At 44.8% G+C, this 19,972-nt stretch overlaps 1 protein-coding gene across 8 annotated transcripts in view; it reads left to right on the top strand.

Annotated features, from left to right (window-relative positions):
* LOC126876887 (transcription factor SOX-6) overlaps positions 1-19,972 on the top strand; it is a 323,573-nt gene that overhangs the window by 232,434 nt on the left and 71,167 nt on the right. The window contains exon 1 of one of the 8 annotated variants that reach the window (XM_050639749.1): positions 12,091-13,615. The exons of the other annotated variants lie outside the window; for them this stretch is intronic. Within the exon in view, the coding sequence (XP_050495706.1) occupies positions 13,599-13,615 (17 nt within the window). The 5' untranslated portion in view covers positions 12,091-13,598. Of the gene's footprint in view, positions 1-12,090; positions 13,616-19,972 lie in introns of those variants that run through there. 8 annotated transcript variants of the gene reach the window in all.

Here is a 19,972-nt window from a genome sequence, read left to right as displayed (position 1 = left end):
GGATTTATCGGGATGTTAATAAAATCGTTACGGTATCGGTAGGATAATTAATCGCCCCGCGCAGAACCATTAATAACTCGGATTATTTCTTCTCGAACGTTTGTTCTCCCCTACCCGAGTCTCCTTCTCTCTCTCTCTCTCTTTCTCTCACTCTTGTTTTTTTCTCTCACAACCTATCCATGTCTCGTATTTCCTTTAACGAACACCCGTTTCACCGGATCACCGAACGCTCTCCGTCGTATTTCACCGTAGCGGACACTTCATCGTGATAGAGCGATAGCGCGATCCGTTGCGTAACCTCGACCTCGGTCTGGCACGGGAAAACGGTATCGAAAGGTCAGTAACGCAAAGGCAATTAAGTTTCAAGCCTATTCTCCGTAGCGCGGCGACCGGTGTCGATACTCTCTTTGAAAATTCTCCGGATCTGTACAGTCTTAACCATAGTAGAATCACGAAGAATTTTCTTTCCTTCGAGCAAATGTCAGTTCGTGCACCTGCTGTTAATCGTTCGAATGTTAATCGGCCAAAGTGTCTCTAGTCGCCGCTGGATTCCAACGATTTGCGCCGTCATAAACGGTCAGCCACGATTTCTCTCCGGTCGATACACGATCCTGTGTAATGTAATAGTTGTAAATGCGTTCCCCTTGATCGAACTCGATTGCATGGTTCGATATTAATCCGACACAGATGATCGCGTGTCGTTTAAGTCGATTCGGCCGATCGAAAACAAGAATCGCAGCGAACAGAAGCTCCCAGGAGGTGCGAGTGATTGACACGGATCGAGATTGATAGATCGATATCCCTGTGCTCGATTCCTGGCCGCTCCTAGTGTTACATTAACATGAGAAAGCTTTAGGCGATTTTGCATTTGATTCGAAGGAAAAGCGGGTTTGTCCGTCGATAGCGTAATGTCGGCTGAAAGAGGTCTTTCGATTCAGCGAATCGAGCATTGTTTGGAGAAGGTCGTTTCGAGAGTTTCTGGGCGTATTGTCTGGTGGTGACGTGACTTAGTATGGAAAGGAATTGTCAGATTCAATGGAAATGCGAGAAGAACGTGAATATATTTCGTGTTTGTACATCTTAACGCTTGTGTTTAATGATTTACAATGTTACGTGAATTAACTTCTATAAATTATGAGATCACTGTATAAGAGGAACGGTAGTTGTGTTATACACTTTGAAAACGTGTGTGATAAAATTTATACGTTGAGAACAATCTTAGCACATGGGGAATCCCCTGTACATTATTACATTAGCACTTGATACAAAATGGAATTAATTTTTCTCTCACGTTTGTTAGTCAATTTCATTTATTCGACTAAATCAAACTATCAGGTATTACATTCTAGCTAAAAAATGTATCGAAGCATTTATCAATAATTTGATATCTAGCTTATTATCACTAAGAAAACTATCTTCAAAAATATTAATCTTCTGCTTCGAACACCCGCTCCTCAATTTCTCAAATCTCCCAAACTTCGCACTCTTCGATATCGTTACGAGAGCATTTATCTCAAGAAATTGTCTCCAATTTCGACGCGACCGCTAAAAGTCCAGGAGACACTTTCACCCACGCAGCGCGGCAAGCAACGACGATGAACCTTCTATTTAGAAACCAATAGCCTGCAGACTCTTCGGGTTCAAAAGATTCGTTGGTCGTTTGGTTGAAAAAAAAGGGGAAAGGAAAAAAGGAAACGATAAAGAGCGTCGACTGAGGCACGATAGAGGAATGGGGTGTTCGAGGTGGAAAGAAACAGAGAAAGAGGGTGGAACGGGACACGTAGCACCTTCAGAGGAGCGGGAAGATGCGTTTTTGTCGAGGTCGTTAGAGAAGGGCGAGAAGGCTGTTTTCTCCTCTCCTCTCGTCTCTCCTTTCTTTCGTCGAGGCGGCGCATTTAAGAAAGCCCACCCCTCCCTTTCCCGTTCTTTTCGATCTCTCGTCCCTTTCTTCCCTTTCATCGCGGTAGCCGCGACTTGCCTGTGTCCTCGTCGTTAACGCGATCGAGCAACGCGCGAACCAGAGCGAAGGGTGGTACACCAACGCCGGACGAGAAACGTGTTTGTCAATAGCCTGTTAATGCGTTAAGCCATTAATCATTGCGGGCGCTCGCTCCTGTCACCGCGAAACCTTAACCATCCCCCGTAGCTACCATCGGCCTGGGGAGTGAAGTAGCGTCGCCCTTCACCCCCAACCCCGTCCCAACGCCAGCATCGAACACGTCGAGAGCCGGTCGACGTGTTCTTTCTTCGCGCGAACACCCTACTTTACGACCGCGACGAGCCGCGACGCTCTTTCAAAACGTACCAAAACCAGGATTAAACGCCTCGCGGCTTCGAACCATCCGCTACTGGTAATCAATTATTGCCGGCTACTTTTTCGTGGAACTAGTGGATGCTTGAGTAGAGTTGTTGATAGTGGATGTCGAGGATAGAAGCGATGGTCTTTGTCGAAGATGACAGCTATCTTCAGGAGTGTAGATAAATACAGTGGAGACACAAAAATGATAGTAAAAGTGTCGTCTTTCTTGAATATATTAAATATTCTATTATTTAGAATCATTTACAGGAGACTAAAAAGAGCAATGGAAATTCTCGTAGCTATGTAATCGATCGTTTAATCCATTCTACGGTGGTTGTGGAAAAATCAAAAACAGTGGTGGAAATGTGCACGATAGCATAATAATATCTTGGAAGCACGGGCGCGGAAATTCGCTCTCTGAAATAACCGCGCGTTTGCGGGCGGTTTGCGCGCGCGTGTTGCTCATGGAGATGATGATCGGACCGCATCTATGACGAGAGACAAAGAGCGAAGTACAGAGCTGTGGAGCAGAAGGGACACAGAGGAAAGTGAGGCAGAGGCACGAGAGAATGAGAGAGGATTCCGCCTATTTATAGCGTTCTATTCGTTTCGGGTGGCTTTCGGTGGCTGCAGGGATCTGGCATGATGGAAGGCATTATTATGGTAAACCAACGGACGGCGCTTCGTTTATTATCTTCGAGTTTATTGTGCTTCCGTGGCCGATTAACTCGTCTAGTCTCGAGATCGGAACCGCTCGTGATCTCGCATACACACGACCTGGCTGTGCGCGTTCTCTAGCCTTTTGATGCTGTCCAGCGTCGCGGTGCGATAGGAGCCGTTTGCCGGATGAAGACGAGATTCCGTGAAAATAATAGAAATAAACAAGTAATGAGAACGACGTCGACTGATTCTTTGGTAGTGGTAGAGTGGCAGAGAAATTAAGATAAAATATGTTTTAAAGAAATAGGAAAACTATTATATAATAGTTGGTTTAATCAGGGAATTTTTTAAAACACACGTAGAAAGTAGGTACGAAATTTAAATAACAGTTTAATAGCAAATGTTTAATAATACGAACTTGTCGTTTTGGAAAGTCATTAATTAATTCCTAATAAGAATTTTCAAGGGGATATCGATTGTTCTCTCATTCTTCCTATAAAATTTCTGTACAACAGCAAATAGACCCATCTGAAACATCTTATTTACTCTAGGTCGAAACGGTATAAGAAGATCGTACGATAAATCGAACAAGACAGAAACTACAAACGTTTCGATAATAGAAACATCAACTCGAAAAATTTAGGAACGAGAGAAATAAGAAAACAACATAAATCGACAGCAATGATACTATAATTTACAACCTCACCATGTATCATCGAATTTAAGTATCACGCATTTCCTTCTTTCAAAATGCGCTTCAAACGGTAAACTCAACACTCAGATCTGATCGTGGATTACATGGCTGGTTCTTCAATTTGTCCCGGATGCGTGCAACTTTCGCGGATGGACGATACATGATCGCGAAAGGGACGAGAGCACGTTGCCATCCGTTCGACTACAAACTGCTTATTGTTTTTAAACGTCCGCGTCGGCGTAACGGCGCGCGAGGCTGCAAAGAATGACAGAGGATGAGAACGGAGACGATAATAATAGCCGCGTGCGAGAGAACGGCACAGGCATCGGGTTTGCTTTCGCGGCCGCTACTCGCTCGCGCCGTTTTCTCGGCTCGCCTTTATGAAATATCCTCGCCATTCTTTCCAGCCTGACTCACCGGCACCGGGCTTCATTCATGAACGCAGCCGCGCGGAGAACAGTGATCCGTACTGTGCGGCCACGCCGCTTTAATTGCGCGTGTACACGCGGCCACGCGCGCGTGTCAGTAACGGATACACCGTTTTTATCGTGGCAACGAACCGATCTTCTGTCTTTGTATACACTCACGCGTGGTTGCCTCGGAAAATTTTCTAGAACGATCTTTTTAATCTATTTTTTATGCTACCATACTACGAATGGCATATGAGCTGATACTTGTTGGAAAACATGTACAGTCCCGTACATAGGTATTAAGACATTTGCTGGCGTCGTGACAGCTAACCTAGATTACCGGACAAATGATTAATTGAACTGAATTTTGTACTAATGCAAGATAACGATGCAATGACAGTTTGTAAAAATGACGAATCGTGAATCTTATTGTTGATTTTCGGAAAGTGCAAAGCGATTAAGAAAAGTTTCAATTTTTCGGATAATCGACTTGAAATAGAAAATACAATAAAGACGATTATTCGTTACACGACCATTTAGTAAAGAACAAATTTTCTTCTTTTTACGATTCAATTTAATAGTCTGAATTTCGAATTTTGTGTTAAAGGACCGCAAATGTACAATTTGGCTACATACTATATTATCGTCGTCGAATATTGGATCTCGGTTCGCATGAAACATTTATATTTAAACGATGTTTGAATAGATATTGTTTAGATAGCGATACAAAAGTTACATAATTAACATCGAAATGTACTACTGTATCCGCTACTACCATTGCCGCTACCCTCACTACTAGCCTGATTCAAATCTCTTGGATTTCCCTTTGATATCGAGAGTATTGTAAATATTGTTGTAAACCTCCTGAATACAGCATTGAAACAGAATGTCAAATAATTTACAAATATACCTAGAAATTGTAACATATTCGTCATTCATCGTTACGATACACAAGCGATCGTAAGATAAATATAAATACGAATCGAAATATCGATCGATAAGAAAATCAAATTGTATTAGTTAATTCTATCGTAACCAAATTTTCTAACTTCTATACGTATTTTCAGATTGGTTTTTAATTTTTAATTTAATTTTAATTTGCTCGATAATGATAATGATAACAGTCTCGTCAAAGCGTTAATAAAATTTCGATACGTTTCATATAACATATTCGATGTTGAGATGACAATTTTCTATCGTAAGTGTTCAAATACCTTCGTGTGTCAGCGTACGAATATCGGCTGAGGAAGGTTACATTTCTCACTAACCTTTCTAGTAATCACTGTCTCCATCCTCCTGCAAGCGTATGCCACTATCTGGGATGCACGAGCGTCACGGCCAGATAGATACAAGGTTACAAAAGAGCCGAGACTATCGAGATATTGCCGCCGCAGATTCCTTCGACATTCCCGGCCATATTCGCACGCTCAACGTCCTTATCGTGATTTCGAATCAGCGCGGGCGAGACGCCATTGTCTGCTGCCACTTTAAACGAAGAACAATTAGACGCGCTCGCGGAATCGAAACCTCGAAGAAGCAGGTTCTTTATGGTCTAAGACTTCGATACCAGTCGTTTGATACAGCTCGAGTGATCGCTCTGTGCTCGAGCATGAGAACGGATGCGGACCGAACAAAGGGTCCAGTCTCCGCTCGATCTGATTTTCTGTAAGCGTTACTCTGTGCCGCTGTTCGCTTCGCGTGTCGCGATTAAACGAGCTATTGAAGAAGGGGAATGCGTGTCGGCGAAACAATGATACGCATCCACTTTACAGGAGACGAGAAAACAGAGGTTCTTTGGTGGCACGTTGCTCGCAGAGTTAGTTTCTGCTTGAACGTTCTCCGGTATCGCCTTTGCCAGCTGAATCGACAAAGAGTGGAAGCAAAGAGAAGCAACTGTATGTCTGTGAATTTGTATTTACAATGCGTTGGATTAAAACTTCGTGGAAGTATAGAAATAAAGTACACGACAGGAATTCAAGCTTACAATCATACGGTTCTCTTGATGTAATACAATTACTTTTGCTATGGTTAGTGATTTGGAAAAGTTCCTCGGAGAACTCTTACCAAAAATTTCTTATTCTATCGATCCAGCATCCAGCACGTAGTCCAATTTCCAAACAAATTCTACGCGACAGTTTATGCCAGGCTTATCTCAAACCAACGCCAAAACACATTTTCTGCGATCGTTTATTAATTTCTGTTCGAACAAATTGCCGAAAGAATGTCGCTCCTAAACCCACACACCTTCACTTCACCTCGATCGATCCACATAATCCACTAACGTGAACAAAAATCCACTGCAATATAAGAAAGAAAAAACTACAGGAAACCCGCTCTTACAAGATACGTACATTCATGTAAATACTCTCTCGCCTAATTGCCCGGACGGAACACGCGCGACACCAGTGAACCGCTTCATTTTACTCCAATTAGTCGGCTCCGCTCCAGATTCCTCGGAGACTGGCCTCGGAGCACCTGGTCAACAGGTATCTTACGAAACTCCTGTCAATCAACCGTTGATCAAATATACGCTACTTCATTTGTCGCTGCACCACGCGGATCTCTGGCGCGCTAATCGGTCATCGACCTTCTAGAGTCTCTTAAACACCTCAACCAGTCTCCTTTCCGCCGTGGATAGCAACGACAATGCGGGCGGCCGCGGTTCGCCGGTTCCCGTTATTTGCTGCGTCGCGATGCACGCCCACGCGCGCTTCCTTGCATATGCACGAGGCGGCGCGTGCACTCGCCTATTATGGCCGCGCGGAATACGCTTCGATTTCGATCGCCATTGGACACCTGTCACGCGTACTCGAGCGATCGCGTGGCTTTCTATTTATACGAGCGCGCGTTTACCGATGTGTGAGTTCGGTTGGCGAACGAGTCATCCTTGTAAAAAGTCTTTCAACCTCGCGAAGACAGTGGATGTAGACGCGCGCGCGAGCGCGTAGAGGGTGGAGACAACCACGATGAAACGATAGAGGGCCAAAGAAAAGCGTCCGACAAAGGTTACTATTTATAATCAACGGGACTCGCATCACCGGATGGGCCAGGCGGGGGTGCGCGAAGAAGAACCAGGCAGAAACGGCAGAAGAAGAACACGACGACGAACACGAAGGCGAAGAAGAAGAGGAGCCAAGGTGAAAAAGGAAGATACGGAACGATGCAGAGAGAAGCGGCTGGTCACGCGCAGCAACTGCGATATATTAATAATGGGAGCAACAAAGCGACAAGGAAGAAGCATAAGGGACAGCAGGGGCAAAAGGAAGAGAAAAAGGAGAAGGGGGGCGAACACCGTAGTCGCATCCTCTTCTATTCCCTTTGCTCTCTCGGTTCCTGTTCTAAATTCGTCGCAGGCCTCGTTGCAACCGTTTGGCTTAAGGCTAACGGTCCGTTCGCTCTCTTTCTTCCTCGCTTTCTCCCTGTAGCCCTCTTCGTATCTCCGTTACTCCTGAAGATTCCTCTAAACGCGTCTCCTTCTTCGTCTTGGGGATCGCGGGAGTCGGCGACTCTCATTCATGAGAAGAGCAGCGGAGGACGCTAGAGCACCGAGAGAATCCGGCGAAGGGACGCGGCAAAGCGGTGACCGAACAACGAGACAGAGACGCTAGAGCCGCGCGAGGAGGACCCGAACAAGCGCGAAAGAGAGCGCCGGAAACGGTCGCGAGCCAATGTTCATTCACAAGCGGCCACGACTGCCGGCTGCCCGTCTTCTTGGTCCTCTTCTTCTTCTTCTACCGCTGCCACTGTCGCTTGCCTCTGCGTCCCGTATCGTTCTCCTCCATTTTTTTTTCTTCTCCTCTCTTCGTCCAACAGCGTCGTTGTCGTGCTCGTGGTCGTTGTTGGTCCTGGTCGTCGTCGTCGTCGTCGTCGTCGTCGTCGTCGTCGTCGTCGTCGTCGACGTCGTCGTCGTCGTCGTCGACGTCCGGAGCAAAACGTGCCGACGCCGCGTCGTTGTCGTCGTCGTGCATAAATCTCGTCCTCTCTGTCACGTGGCTCGCGTCCCTTCTCGCTTCTACACCCACTACCAGAGGCCGGTAAATCCATGGAAAAGAGGATGCAATACACGTACGATACTCATTGTTCTTGTCTGCTCCCGCACTCGGGAGGCCGGTTACCGGAATAGAATGGTATCCCGCGCGGGTTAATACGGTGCAACGTATAACGATGACCCATCTCCTCCTCCGCGACGAAACGAATCGTCGTACGGACGAACATTTCAAATCCTCCGATGCATATGCAGTCTAAACACAAAACAACGAACTCACCGGTTTTGTTTCGATCGCACCGGGGAAATTTAGACCGCGTTTCCGCTTGTCTGATACTCAAGCGACAACTTTGTGTGGCATCTTGTCGCTTTATTGCGACGATAATATCGCCCCGGGGGAATGTCTTTGTCGTTGTAGGAGATGAAGAATAGCTGCTACTGAGAGGATTAAAATGGATTATGATGGAACGCTTACTTGTTATTCCTATTGGTGGTTTGGTCGAGCGCATCTTAATTTTGAAATCTGAAAGTTTGACTGCAATTCACGTTTAAAGTTGCTTTTAATTTAAATAATTGTTAGCTGACACGATGCGTGTATTCGTATAACATGGTGTAGCAAAAATTGCGATAATTTCATGCAATATAGTACTTCAATTACATAGTTCTCATAAAAAAATATCAGAGAACACAAATGTCATGTTTCTTTGACTTTTAATTATAAATTTCATATAACACGATTGTAAACAACAAGAAATCATTTAATTTTGAGAAACTTATTAGAAAAACGATTGCTATACTTGGATCTATCCGCTAACGCTGGATGTCTGACTAGAAACTGTACCTAATCTACTTACGATACAGTCTACCGTAACTCTCGACTCTTTCATAAATGTAGCGTAACTTATTTTCAAAACATGAATATATTCTTGGAAAATACGTTATATAATATCCGTTATATCGCGAATAGTAACAAACCAACGTTTCATAGGAAGTAAAAAGAAAATCTATTTCCAAGCGTATCGCGATGAAACAGTCCAGCGAATATTGAATATAATAAATAAGATAACCAACATAATATATATAATACATATAATTAACACTTCTTCCTATGGAAGCAACGATGATATAGATTTCCGCATGAAGCACATTCGTATCGTTCGCCAATCTTAATAAAACCTACAATTAGAAACCTTTCGTGCGTTCGAACCGAAAGACGTTCTAAGTCGTAGATCGGTTATCGTGGTATTGTTTTGTAATTAAGTTGGTACTGCTACTCGCTAAACGGCGATACTGCTGTTTTGATAATATTCCACAATAAGGAAACAGCTATGCCGCGATATAAATATAAGTGGAACAAACGGTGATTGTTCTTATGTTGCGATGCACCAGGAAACTCATATTTTCCGCAGTAAGCATGTCCACGTGGAACGATTCGCCGAACGGGACCAAATACGTTGCGAGATCGTTCGTGATTTTACGGCTCTCGCGTCAGGCGCTCAAACACAATTAAAATTTTTAATAGTTAATTAATCAGCGTTCCATGGCCGAGTCGATCTCGAAACACGGAGAAACACGTAGTATACGCGGGTAGTCGGTTCCTCTTTCATCAGAAAACGCGTGTATACGCGTCTCGAGTGCGGCGTTCAGCGTTCTGAATCGAAATAACCTTCGCAAAACGATTCGAGGACCGCATTTTGGGGAGAGGCGTGCACGTAGTGGCCCAAAGAAAAAAGCGCATCGCCGCGTTTTGTGGCCGTCGATAAAAAGGCTGCATCCGCGAAGTGGACGAACTTCGTTGCCTCGCGGTACACGTGTACGAGAGAGCGTGTACACGCGTGTAGGATGGCGCGCGCGCTCTTGAGCGTATGCGTGCACGTGTACGTGTCTGTTCTGTTTAGCTCACCGGTGGGGATGGTAAGGGGCGCAAGTCAAGGGTGCATTGGTGCGGAGGACGAGCAGCAGCCAAGAGAAGAGGGGGAGTGGGTTTTGCGGAGGACATGAAAGGGATGCGCGCCGACGCCATTCTCGTCCATTCCTCTCGCCGCGGTAGGAACAGCGAGGGTGGCACGGGGAGTGCGCGCTACGACCCTCATACAGTGCCAGCGTAAATGTGTACCTGTGCGTGCGCGATGAGGACGAGACAGGATATACTATGTGACACGGCCACGACGAAGGCAAATGCAACCGAGAGATCGAACGCGACTCGGCTGAAACTGAGCGGCGAGAACGAAGGAACCCTCGCCGGTTCGCTCGCTCTGACGCACGTAGGCTTTGAGTTGGCAGATTCTGTGGCCGCGTTTGAATCGTGGACTTCGCAGAATAGACGCGGGAACACGTAAAGTTTTTTCATTTTTTCTTCTCAGAGTAAGAAAGGATCAACTTAATGATATTGTTGATTGTCGATTTTTAGTGTAACCATAGATTTTCATAATCTTTCTTGATATTTCATTATTGTTTTCAGTATCGTCCTAAGTTGTATTAGAATCCTTTCCGCCTTTCCTACGTTGAGCAAACGAAAACTAAATGCCCACAGACTTTTTAAATAGTTTGAGGATTAAAGCGCTGTCTGGTTGCAAAACTGGATAGATTGCCAATTTTTAATTTGATATGTAAAATTTATGTTCGACCAATTAAACCATTAAAGGGTACAAAAATCGTGTTGCAATAAATATCGACGATATCTTTGAATTTCTACAATACGGTCATCCATCTTATCTCTTTAATATCGTTAACAATATCAAAAACCCTCATAGCAAAATCACATAGCGAGGCTCCAGATTCACAAAATGGAGCAATGGCGCAACCGAACACCTGCAGAGATTTCTACCTGACCGAGCTGCAGGGAGCAGCGCCGGGCGGAGGTGGAAGAAACGATCCAGGGATGTGGGCGGACAGCTCGGCGACAACAATAAGCATTGTGATTTGCGCGGGTGTGCCTCGACTCTCATTGGTCGGCTTCCACCACCTCCACGGCTCTGTCGTAGGGCCGTCGCCGGCGGCCGGGGGTTGTGCCGCGACCGCCGCCTCCGACCGAAACAATAGACAATGCGCAGCACCGCCGCCGCCGCACCTGATCCGACGGGATTCGAGCGCCAGTCGAAACGCCGGTCGCGAGCCATTTCATTCGCCAACCCGGAAAATCGAAGGGGACTCGATTAATAGTCGTTTCCCAATGTCGAACCAGCTACATTTATTGGAGGCTGGGTTCGCAATGGGGTTGGAAGAGAGAGTTCATTGTAATCGAATGTTTCGGAATATGAAAGGTTCAAGGATGCACCTTTGGTTGATTATAGAGAATTACGAGATTTAGCGAGGCAGTAAAAATTTACATTAATTTGTTTTATAATTTATGTACGATGCGCACCTACATAAATTTAAGAAGAAGCACCTAATCCTTCATACGTACAGGATATATCTGAAGTATTTGCTACAAAGCAATAACTCCTGGAGTCGCATTTAGAATCTTATCCTATAAACCACTTTGAGTACGTAAGTTACGTTTACCAAGTAGGATAAATAATGTTTGGACCTGTGTCAGGATCGCAAGCTCCGTTAAAAGACACGCGTTACGCCGCCGGCGATCACTGTCTTCGCGTGCCACGTGATACGCGTCGTTCTCTCCGCTTGCCCTATTCATTCGCCGGGAAAGGGAGGAGCGAGAGCTGCTAGGTACAAAGACGATGAAGAAAAAGATAGTCGAGAAGCTAAGAGCTGAGGCAACATCGAACACGGCAGCGCTACAGCGTACGCTGCCCATCCTCGGCGCTACTACTACGCCCAGCTTGGCGTCCGTGGCTCGTGTCCTCAGAAAGGGCTGGCAGAGGGTGGGAGATCTCGTTATACAGACTAGGGAAGGACAACGAACGGGGTAGGGGGGTCATACGGGAAAAGGGATATCGGCGGGCGTGCACAGGTGAACGGAGATCCTCGCGAAAACCCGACGACAACGAGCGTCGGCGCAACACGAAGACGACAACGGCAACGACCACTACGACGACGAAGCGTACGTCGACGACAGAGTGGCAGCGCAGAGAAGCCAGAAACGAAGGCGTAGACGAGGACGAGGACGAGGACGCGAACGAGGACGACGCTGACGGGTCGTGGCTGTGCCGCGGTGGTGGTAGTCTGGCAGTGCAGTGTCGGGCAGAACGCGCGCCTTCGCGTGGGTGTCAGAGGAAGAAGGCGGGACGTACGCCCGAAAAGGGGCGTGGCGGGCAAGAGAACCCGCCGCCGCCACCGCCGCCGCGGCCGCGCGTCGGCCCGTCCGCTGCCGAGCGACCGTGATACGAAACGAACGGCCACCGGTGCGACAGAGAAAGGGAAAACCGCTGAAACGAGAAAGAACTAACGAACGTGCCACGCGACGAACAGAGACGACTTGATTCGCGTCGACTAGCGATCGTAGTAGCGTAGAAGAAGGAAGGGGCAGTAACGGCGGAGTGCGAGCAAGCGCGACGAAGAGGAGGCGAGGCGGGTAACAAAAGCAAAAGGAAGAGGGAGCGAGCGCGGGAGATCGAGAGAAAAGACGAACACAGGGAGAACAGTAGCGGGGAGGCGAGAGTGGCGCAGCGCGGGCGCCGAAGCGGCGCGGAGTGGCGCGGAGTGGCGCGGCGCGCCGCGCCGGCCGCCACCAGGCAGCGCCTCCGAATCTCATCCCGTTCGGTCCTCGGGGGCTTCAGTCAGTCAGCCGACGCTCCGAGACGCGGTGATTATTCCCATTGTATGCCCGCTGCTCGAGGGGGGGTTTCTTCCACCACTGACTCTCGTTTCCTCTCTCGCTCTCTCGCCCTCGCGGCCTACTGCTGCTACCGCTACCGCTACTGCTGTTGGCTGCTGTTCTGCTGCTCACCGTTGTCTACGTCGTCGTCGACGCGTTTCAGAGCAGCGCGTTCTCGCGCGTTGCAGGCATCCGCGATAGTGTCGAAAACCGGGAAACGGAGCGTCGGTGTCGATCGTAAATTCGCTCTCGATCCGCGACCAACAGTCGTTCTTAATCTTCTTGCTTGTTCTTCTTCCGCTTCTCCTCGTCTTCTTCTGTTGGACAAGGGAAGATCCGGGCCAAAGACACGCGGATCAACCGGATTTCCAGCCGTGCGTGCGTATGTGCGCGCGCGCGCGCTCCCTCCGGAGCTACATCGATCTTCCTGTCTTCCTGCGAGTGAGAGATAGATCGGCTGTTACGTCGCGACGGGACCTCAACCGTCACCAAGAACCATGACGTAAATACGTGTTTGGGACCAGCCGGCGTTTACGGTCGTCCGAAGACTGGAGTAATCTGCGTACGCAAGAATTCTTACCGGTTATACGTGGCCGACTAGTGAAACGATTATTCTCCGACTTCGCCGCATTGAGTGCTGTTTGACGTCCGATCTGTCGATCCGCGGCACAGCCGACACATGCTCGTCTCTGCAGCCTCGGATCGTTGGTTCTCGTTCAAGTGCCGGTTCTGTGCGGGGGTGTAAAGTATACGTATATATTTTGTAATTACGTGACAAGTGCCACGAAGACGTCGAAGGGTAGTCGAAGCTACCAGCGCGCGAGCAGGATGATATGAGCACGCTTGGCAGGTGAGTGAGACGCACGAGCACGTGACCGCGTTGCGAGAACGATACCGGTGTACCGGCGACGGTGTGTATAGTCGTTGCTTCTGTCACTTCCCTTTCTCACTTTCGATACCAATTAACAACCGCCTTTTCAAAATTTATCAGATTGTCATCTACGTATACTCGCTCTCTTTGTCAGCCACTCTTCGGTTTCAAATTAATGCCACATTGCCTACGATCGTTTGGAGCATTATTTACAAATTATTCCAAATGTGTGCGTACTCTCCCTGGAGCACGCCGCTCAGCGTAATCTGTCCAATACTCGAACGATAACGGTAGTGGGGCGCGTGTGTGCGTGGCCAGCGTGTGTTCCTGCCAGACAGCCCGTGTGCACACGCAGGGCCATGTGTTCCCGGCGAAAGAGGAGATCGACAGCGAGAGAGAATTGGGAATACGAAGAAGGGTGGCCGAGAAAGAGAGGGAATCGTGCATCGCATCTGACCCAGTGACCCTCCCTTGACTGTGCCTGTTTCTACCGTTTCCCCTTAATGCCGCTACCCTCTTCTTTTGGTTTCTCCGGCTCCTTCCTGCTCTCTATCGTCGTCGTCGTTGTCGTAGCCTGTATCCTACGCGACCCTCCCAAAAATCTCGAGCGATTTCGTCTTTCCTTCTCGGTCGACCACTTGACGCACTCTACAAATCCTCTGTCTCTGCGTTCAACGTGTCTGAACATCTTGTCAAAAGGGGACAGCGAATGATCCCTGGGAAATAAAGTCGACTTCTTCTCTGGAACGTGACCGGCCTTGCTTATTCTGCATCTTAGGAGAAAAACAAAGAGAAAAACGATTCTTTTGCATGGGATAGAGACACGAGTGTCGATGGAATGATTATCACGGTGACAGATATTTAAACGCATTCGAGAAGTGGAGGATTTTCACGGCAGATTTTAAGTTTGCTGTTTCTAATCGTCGAGTGTCATCTCGTGGAAAGCTTCGTTTCAATTTTCCATCTTCCGGTTCATGGATAGGCAGGCTGTAATACGCTCGAGATCGAAAGTACGCGGCCTGAAAACGTGCAACGTGCGAGCTTGCCCCGCGTCGACATCAAAGGGTAAAGTCGCTGGTTTGCATAAACAGCTAAACCGGAGCGCGAGGGGACGTCGATGGGAGCAGGATAAATCTTTCATCGTGTCCTTAATTAAAATCGGTGTAATGGTATTTTTATTGTAGAACCACTCGGGCTACCCTTTGCGTTTGATCGAGTTTCATGACAAATTCACCGTCGAATGGAAACTATTTTCCGATGTTTGATGATTTTGGTATCTTCAAACGTGTCAATGCTTTTGATACGTTAACCATGCCCGTGAATAATAATCCATGAAACAAAGTGTTTGTGAATTATTATCGAGGTTCCATAAATACCACGAAAATCCACGTAGTAATATTTTTATCGGGCTACCATTAAACTTATGTGTTGGATCACGTTTCTGAACGAGTAGATACATCCCCAATTCCGAGCGCAACTCTTTTTGTCACTTGATGATATTAATATATCGATAATCATTGTTACGAATAATAAATCGCGAAACAAGATACGCGAATTATTCCCGGGGCTCCGTAAATATCATGAAATTTCGCGTAGACAACAGACAGGCGTTTGCACAAGCACGAAACTAACATAGGATGCTACAGCGTCGCGAGGTTAGTTGGGCTGACTATCATCCCAAAATAAAACGCGACTGTCAACGTTGCATTGTGTCTACTGAACAGTTGAACACAATATCCGTGGTTGTGTCAAGTAGAGACAAAATTCCGAGAATCAAGCAACATCTCGCTACTCTATCTATCTACTCCCACAGTCTCTACGCTCGTGTGTAGTGATATTAGAATAGAAATGTGGACGAAGTATATCTCGTGCAACGTACACAACGTAAGGAAGCACGAAACAAAAAAGTTTCCAGCACCAAGAACATCCGAAACGGAGCTTCGGGGAACGAGTTATTGGACGTGTCTTACACACCGTAAAATTACTACTGTCGTGCCACTAACTCCTAGCGTTCTTCGTATGGCCCCGTGCAACAATCGCTTTCTTGCGAGAATTCGGCTATTAAAAGGTTTGTTTGGTCTTTGCGAAAGTTGAAAGAGATTAGACGCGATCCGGGATTCATGCGTAATATACATATTGTTTGGATATAAGATTGGAATAGAGGGAGAGAATTATTGTTATTGAGTCTTTGTGTTATTTGATTAGACGTGTAACAGTTGCGCAGTCTACTTATAGAGATGTCGGTTCGCTGATTTAGATATTGAACAGATGCTAGAGTATAGAGGAAGCCGATGAAATTAAGTGGAATTCGAGTTAGGTGTGGGATTTATCGATTGGAAAATTCAGGTGGGACAGTGGTTGACATGTAAAATTTGACAAGTGACAGAGATTGGTTAGCGTTTAGATGAAATCTGAAAATAGCTAGAAGTTGATGCGAATATACCTAATTGAAAAGTACGAAATAAATGTTGCTCGTTCTGCGATACTGTGATTAATTAGGAAACTTAAGGATCATAATTATTTTGATCACAATCGCCAAACTTGATACTGGTGTATTTTCGTACATTATACGATATATTAAATTATATATTTAACACACGAAGTGGTTAAACGATAAAAGTAAAAATAAATAGAATTAGTTATCTTAACGCGGGAGTGTCTTTCATCCTATGACAGTTTTTATTCAAGAACAATCATTGAACTATTCTAACATTCTAAAAACTTACCTTTTAAAATCAAAGAAGAATTTTCAAAATTAAATCTCTTCTTAATTTCTTCTTCAAACTTTCAGTTTTCTTTCACGCAAAATGTTTCTATTCCGCTGTGATTTATCGCGACACAGTACCCTCGCGTTTTACAGTCATCGTCTCTTGGCTCCAATCTGACAGCTTCGACAATCGAAACCGTACAAGACAGAACAAAGAACAAACTACAAGAGCCTCTGAATAATTGAATTCCAGCAAAATCCTGCACTATTCTACGATATTTAGTTTTATCGATCACTCTGAAGCGTCTTAATAATCAATTAGCCAGGTTTCCGAGCAAAGCTCTGTTACCCTCTCCGAGAATAATCCGCGGATTCTAGGTGCGCACTGCCGAGCGTACGCCACGGTTCACGCCAAAAATACCGAATAATCTCGAGAGGAGCGTGATAATTAACAGCGAACGCATGGTGTCGAGGAGCGTTCGTGCAAAACGCCTCGTGCACGCATTGTTGCACGCGCGTTGCATAATTAGGATGTACCGATCGATAGCCAAGCGAAAATGAAGGTGAAAATGAAAAACCCAATCTATCTATACGAATCTCCGCTTTGTCTGTATTTCTCCATTATTCATTGTATTCTACGATATCGACTTTATCGAATCTTGCAAAAGGCTCCGTAGATATCGGTTTATTAGTCCCTGACGAATGAAAGCGTCTCTGGTAGACGATCGAAGAGGTCGAAATAAATGATTTCGATTCCTAATTAGGTCAACATCGGTTTCTGTTGCACTAACTCGAACTCGCTCGAAGGAAGGGTAATAGACGAAGGTGATGGTATCGGAGGAAGCAAAACGGAGTCATGAAAGATCAGTCCTTTTCTGCGTGCTCGTCTGCAAAGATTCGCAAAGATGCAAAGTGTCTTCAGACACGATACATCATATGTATCTGCTTTCCGATTCTGTCGTTTTTTCTATCCGCTCAACGGACTGAATGAAAAAAAAATGCAAAAGGAAAAGGAAAAACAGAAGATAAAGGGAGGAGAAGAAGGCGAAAAAAAACAAAGGCCGGAAGTAAAAAAAAGTGCATGTGAAAAAAAAGAATATAGGCGCGTTTCTTTACGTAACGCCGCGTTCGCAGCAAGTGCGTTCGTTTCTGCATTTTTCCGCGTCGTTCACCAGAGTAAAAAGGCGGGAAAAAATGCGAATGGAAGAGATCAAATGACTACACAGAGACAGACTTTGTTATCGAAACGTTTCTATATCTCTATCCATATTCATCGACCGCCTTTACATTTGTATGACCTCTCAGCGCGCGCCACGCGTAATAAATGCCCGCGTTGCATGGATTATTAGGCCCGGCAGCCTCTTTCTCTCACTGGACATATTATACCTCTGATCAATGACCAGAAACAAGATACCTGTGTGCACGTACGCTTTTGCTGGCCGCGGTAAATAAAATGATGATAACGATGCTGTAAAAACCGCGACTCTAATCGGCTGCGTAATGTTGCAATGGCCACGCGTTTTAGTTTGTCGCGCTCGAAACACTTGAATATCAGTTACGAAGATACGTGAAACGTATAAAAGCCATCTCGTTCATTTTTTTAATTATTTTTCGTTTCGTTTCAAAATATTGCGTGCCTTGATAATGCTTTATAAGAACCATAATCTAATCTCCAACCGCTTACATAATATTAGAATGGCATTATCTTGCGTTCCTCTCAGATACGATTCTTCGAGACGTACACGTAATGTCGAGACTTCCAATAAATTATCGTGCCGTTTAGATTTCCTTTCGAAAACGTAGAACTGAATTTTCTTTGATTATTATTACACTATGGATGTTTATCCATATTCATATTTTCGCGAACGTTTGGCTCGTAACTTGTAAAATGTATTTGTTTTATTGTAATAAGAAACTTGTTATTATTATATTATGTTATTGTTATTATATATTGTTATAAAAGAGAATTTAATGGTATTGACAGTCTGTAACAATTGTAAGCGATTTTTGTGTATCTACGTCTGAAATATAGAGCATACGTGATTGGACAATGCTTCGCAAGAAGTACGATTTAATTGACAATTAGTCTCGTGCTGTAATAATATTAATTAGTCTTGCTCTCAAGAATATGCTTATAATTCATTAACGTAACTATAGTTAGCGACTAGAATCGTCTTCGTTCTGTTTGACTTCGAGAAATAGTAGCTTCTTTCCGACTGTAATATCTACGTCTGAAGCACACAAGGGGCCGAGATAAGAACGAGACAAAGGATTTAAAGCATTTATAGCGAGGACACTGATAATTGGAAACTGGATTTGAAAATTGGCAGTACATTTGAAAATGACGAATATAGTATACTTATTTAGAAAAAATCACGATTATTCAGAGTTTCCAGAAAGAACGTAACTCGCATCTTTGTAAAATGTCGGCGTATAATTTTGGTGCTCGTATTTAGTAATACAAAATAAAATATAAGCTTAGTTTCGTTTAAGCGGTTTCATAAACTGCGCATCAAAGATCGCTGAATGCATTACGGTCGAACAAATTTGAATTGCAAAAATCATGTAGGTCATATACTTTGACTTTCGTCTGTAACTTAAAAGTACGTATTATTCTAGTTTTTTTCCTCAATGCGTAACGTAAAGAGTATAATTATACCGATAATTGACAATAATACAACAATCTAATCGCAGATTAGTTGTGTGACGCAATGATTCTGATATTTAAATCTGCTGTATAACGTTTTCAAACTTAAAACTCCATTTTCTTGTCCATTTAATTTAACATGTCATCTATCAGTATAATAACTTTGCAACCAGAGTTGCTACAATGTCCACCGATAAGATCGATTATTATTTCTTAACTTCATATTTGCGTTTAAATTATGTTGCAGCCTATGATTAGATAAATACCGTACAGTATTGTCAAATTTTCTACTATTTATCTGCGTGATAGCTCTTTAGAAGATGACAGATTAACAATCCGAAATCATATCTCTTTGACGTTTTCTTTTTTCCTTCGATATCAATACATTGTCAATTATTCGAATTGTTTGTCTTCGTATTTGTAGAAACAAGTGTAAAAAAGTTAAATAAAGTTTCATGCGTTCGGCATGAAACACGAAGACAAAGTTCATCGTATCTAACCATAAACGTTATGAAACGAAATTTCTTACAATGATATATTACTTGTTACAAACGTTACAATGTGGTAGATTACGTGGAATATCTGCGATGTTGAAGTGACGAATGTTTATTTTCAAGTAGATGATTTTTCTGTTAAAAAGATAAAACAAACTGAAGCACAGCAAATAGGAATATTTCTAAGTTTCGCATTACACGTCGTTATAACGTTATAGGACAATTAAAATCTACTATACTTCATGAAGTACCACTTAAACTATCTGCCAAAGCTTTAAAAATGTATAGTACAATTGATATCAGCAATTGACGAACTATCGATCCTTATTCCAATAAGCTCCAACACTCACGAAAAAACTTAGTTGATGAAACAAGAAGCGAAACTCGAGAAATCATTTTATTTGGCGTGAAATACGTGGACGGGTCTATAATTACGTGTGACACGTCGCGTCGGTCCATACGAATTCAGAAACGTATGCATCGTCTTC

The sequence above is a fragment of the Bombus huntii genome, chromosome 2 (assembly GCF_024542735.1).
Source record: "Bombus huntii isolate Logan2020A chromosome 2, iyBomHunt1.1, whole genome shotgun sequence".
NCBI lineage: Eukaryota > Metazoa > Arthropoda > Insecta > Hymenoptera > Apidae > Bombus > Bombus huntii.
Note: the sequence above shows the minus strand (reverse complement) of the source record. Positions and strands in the feature narration are given on the sequence as shown.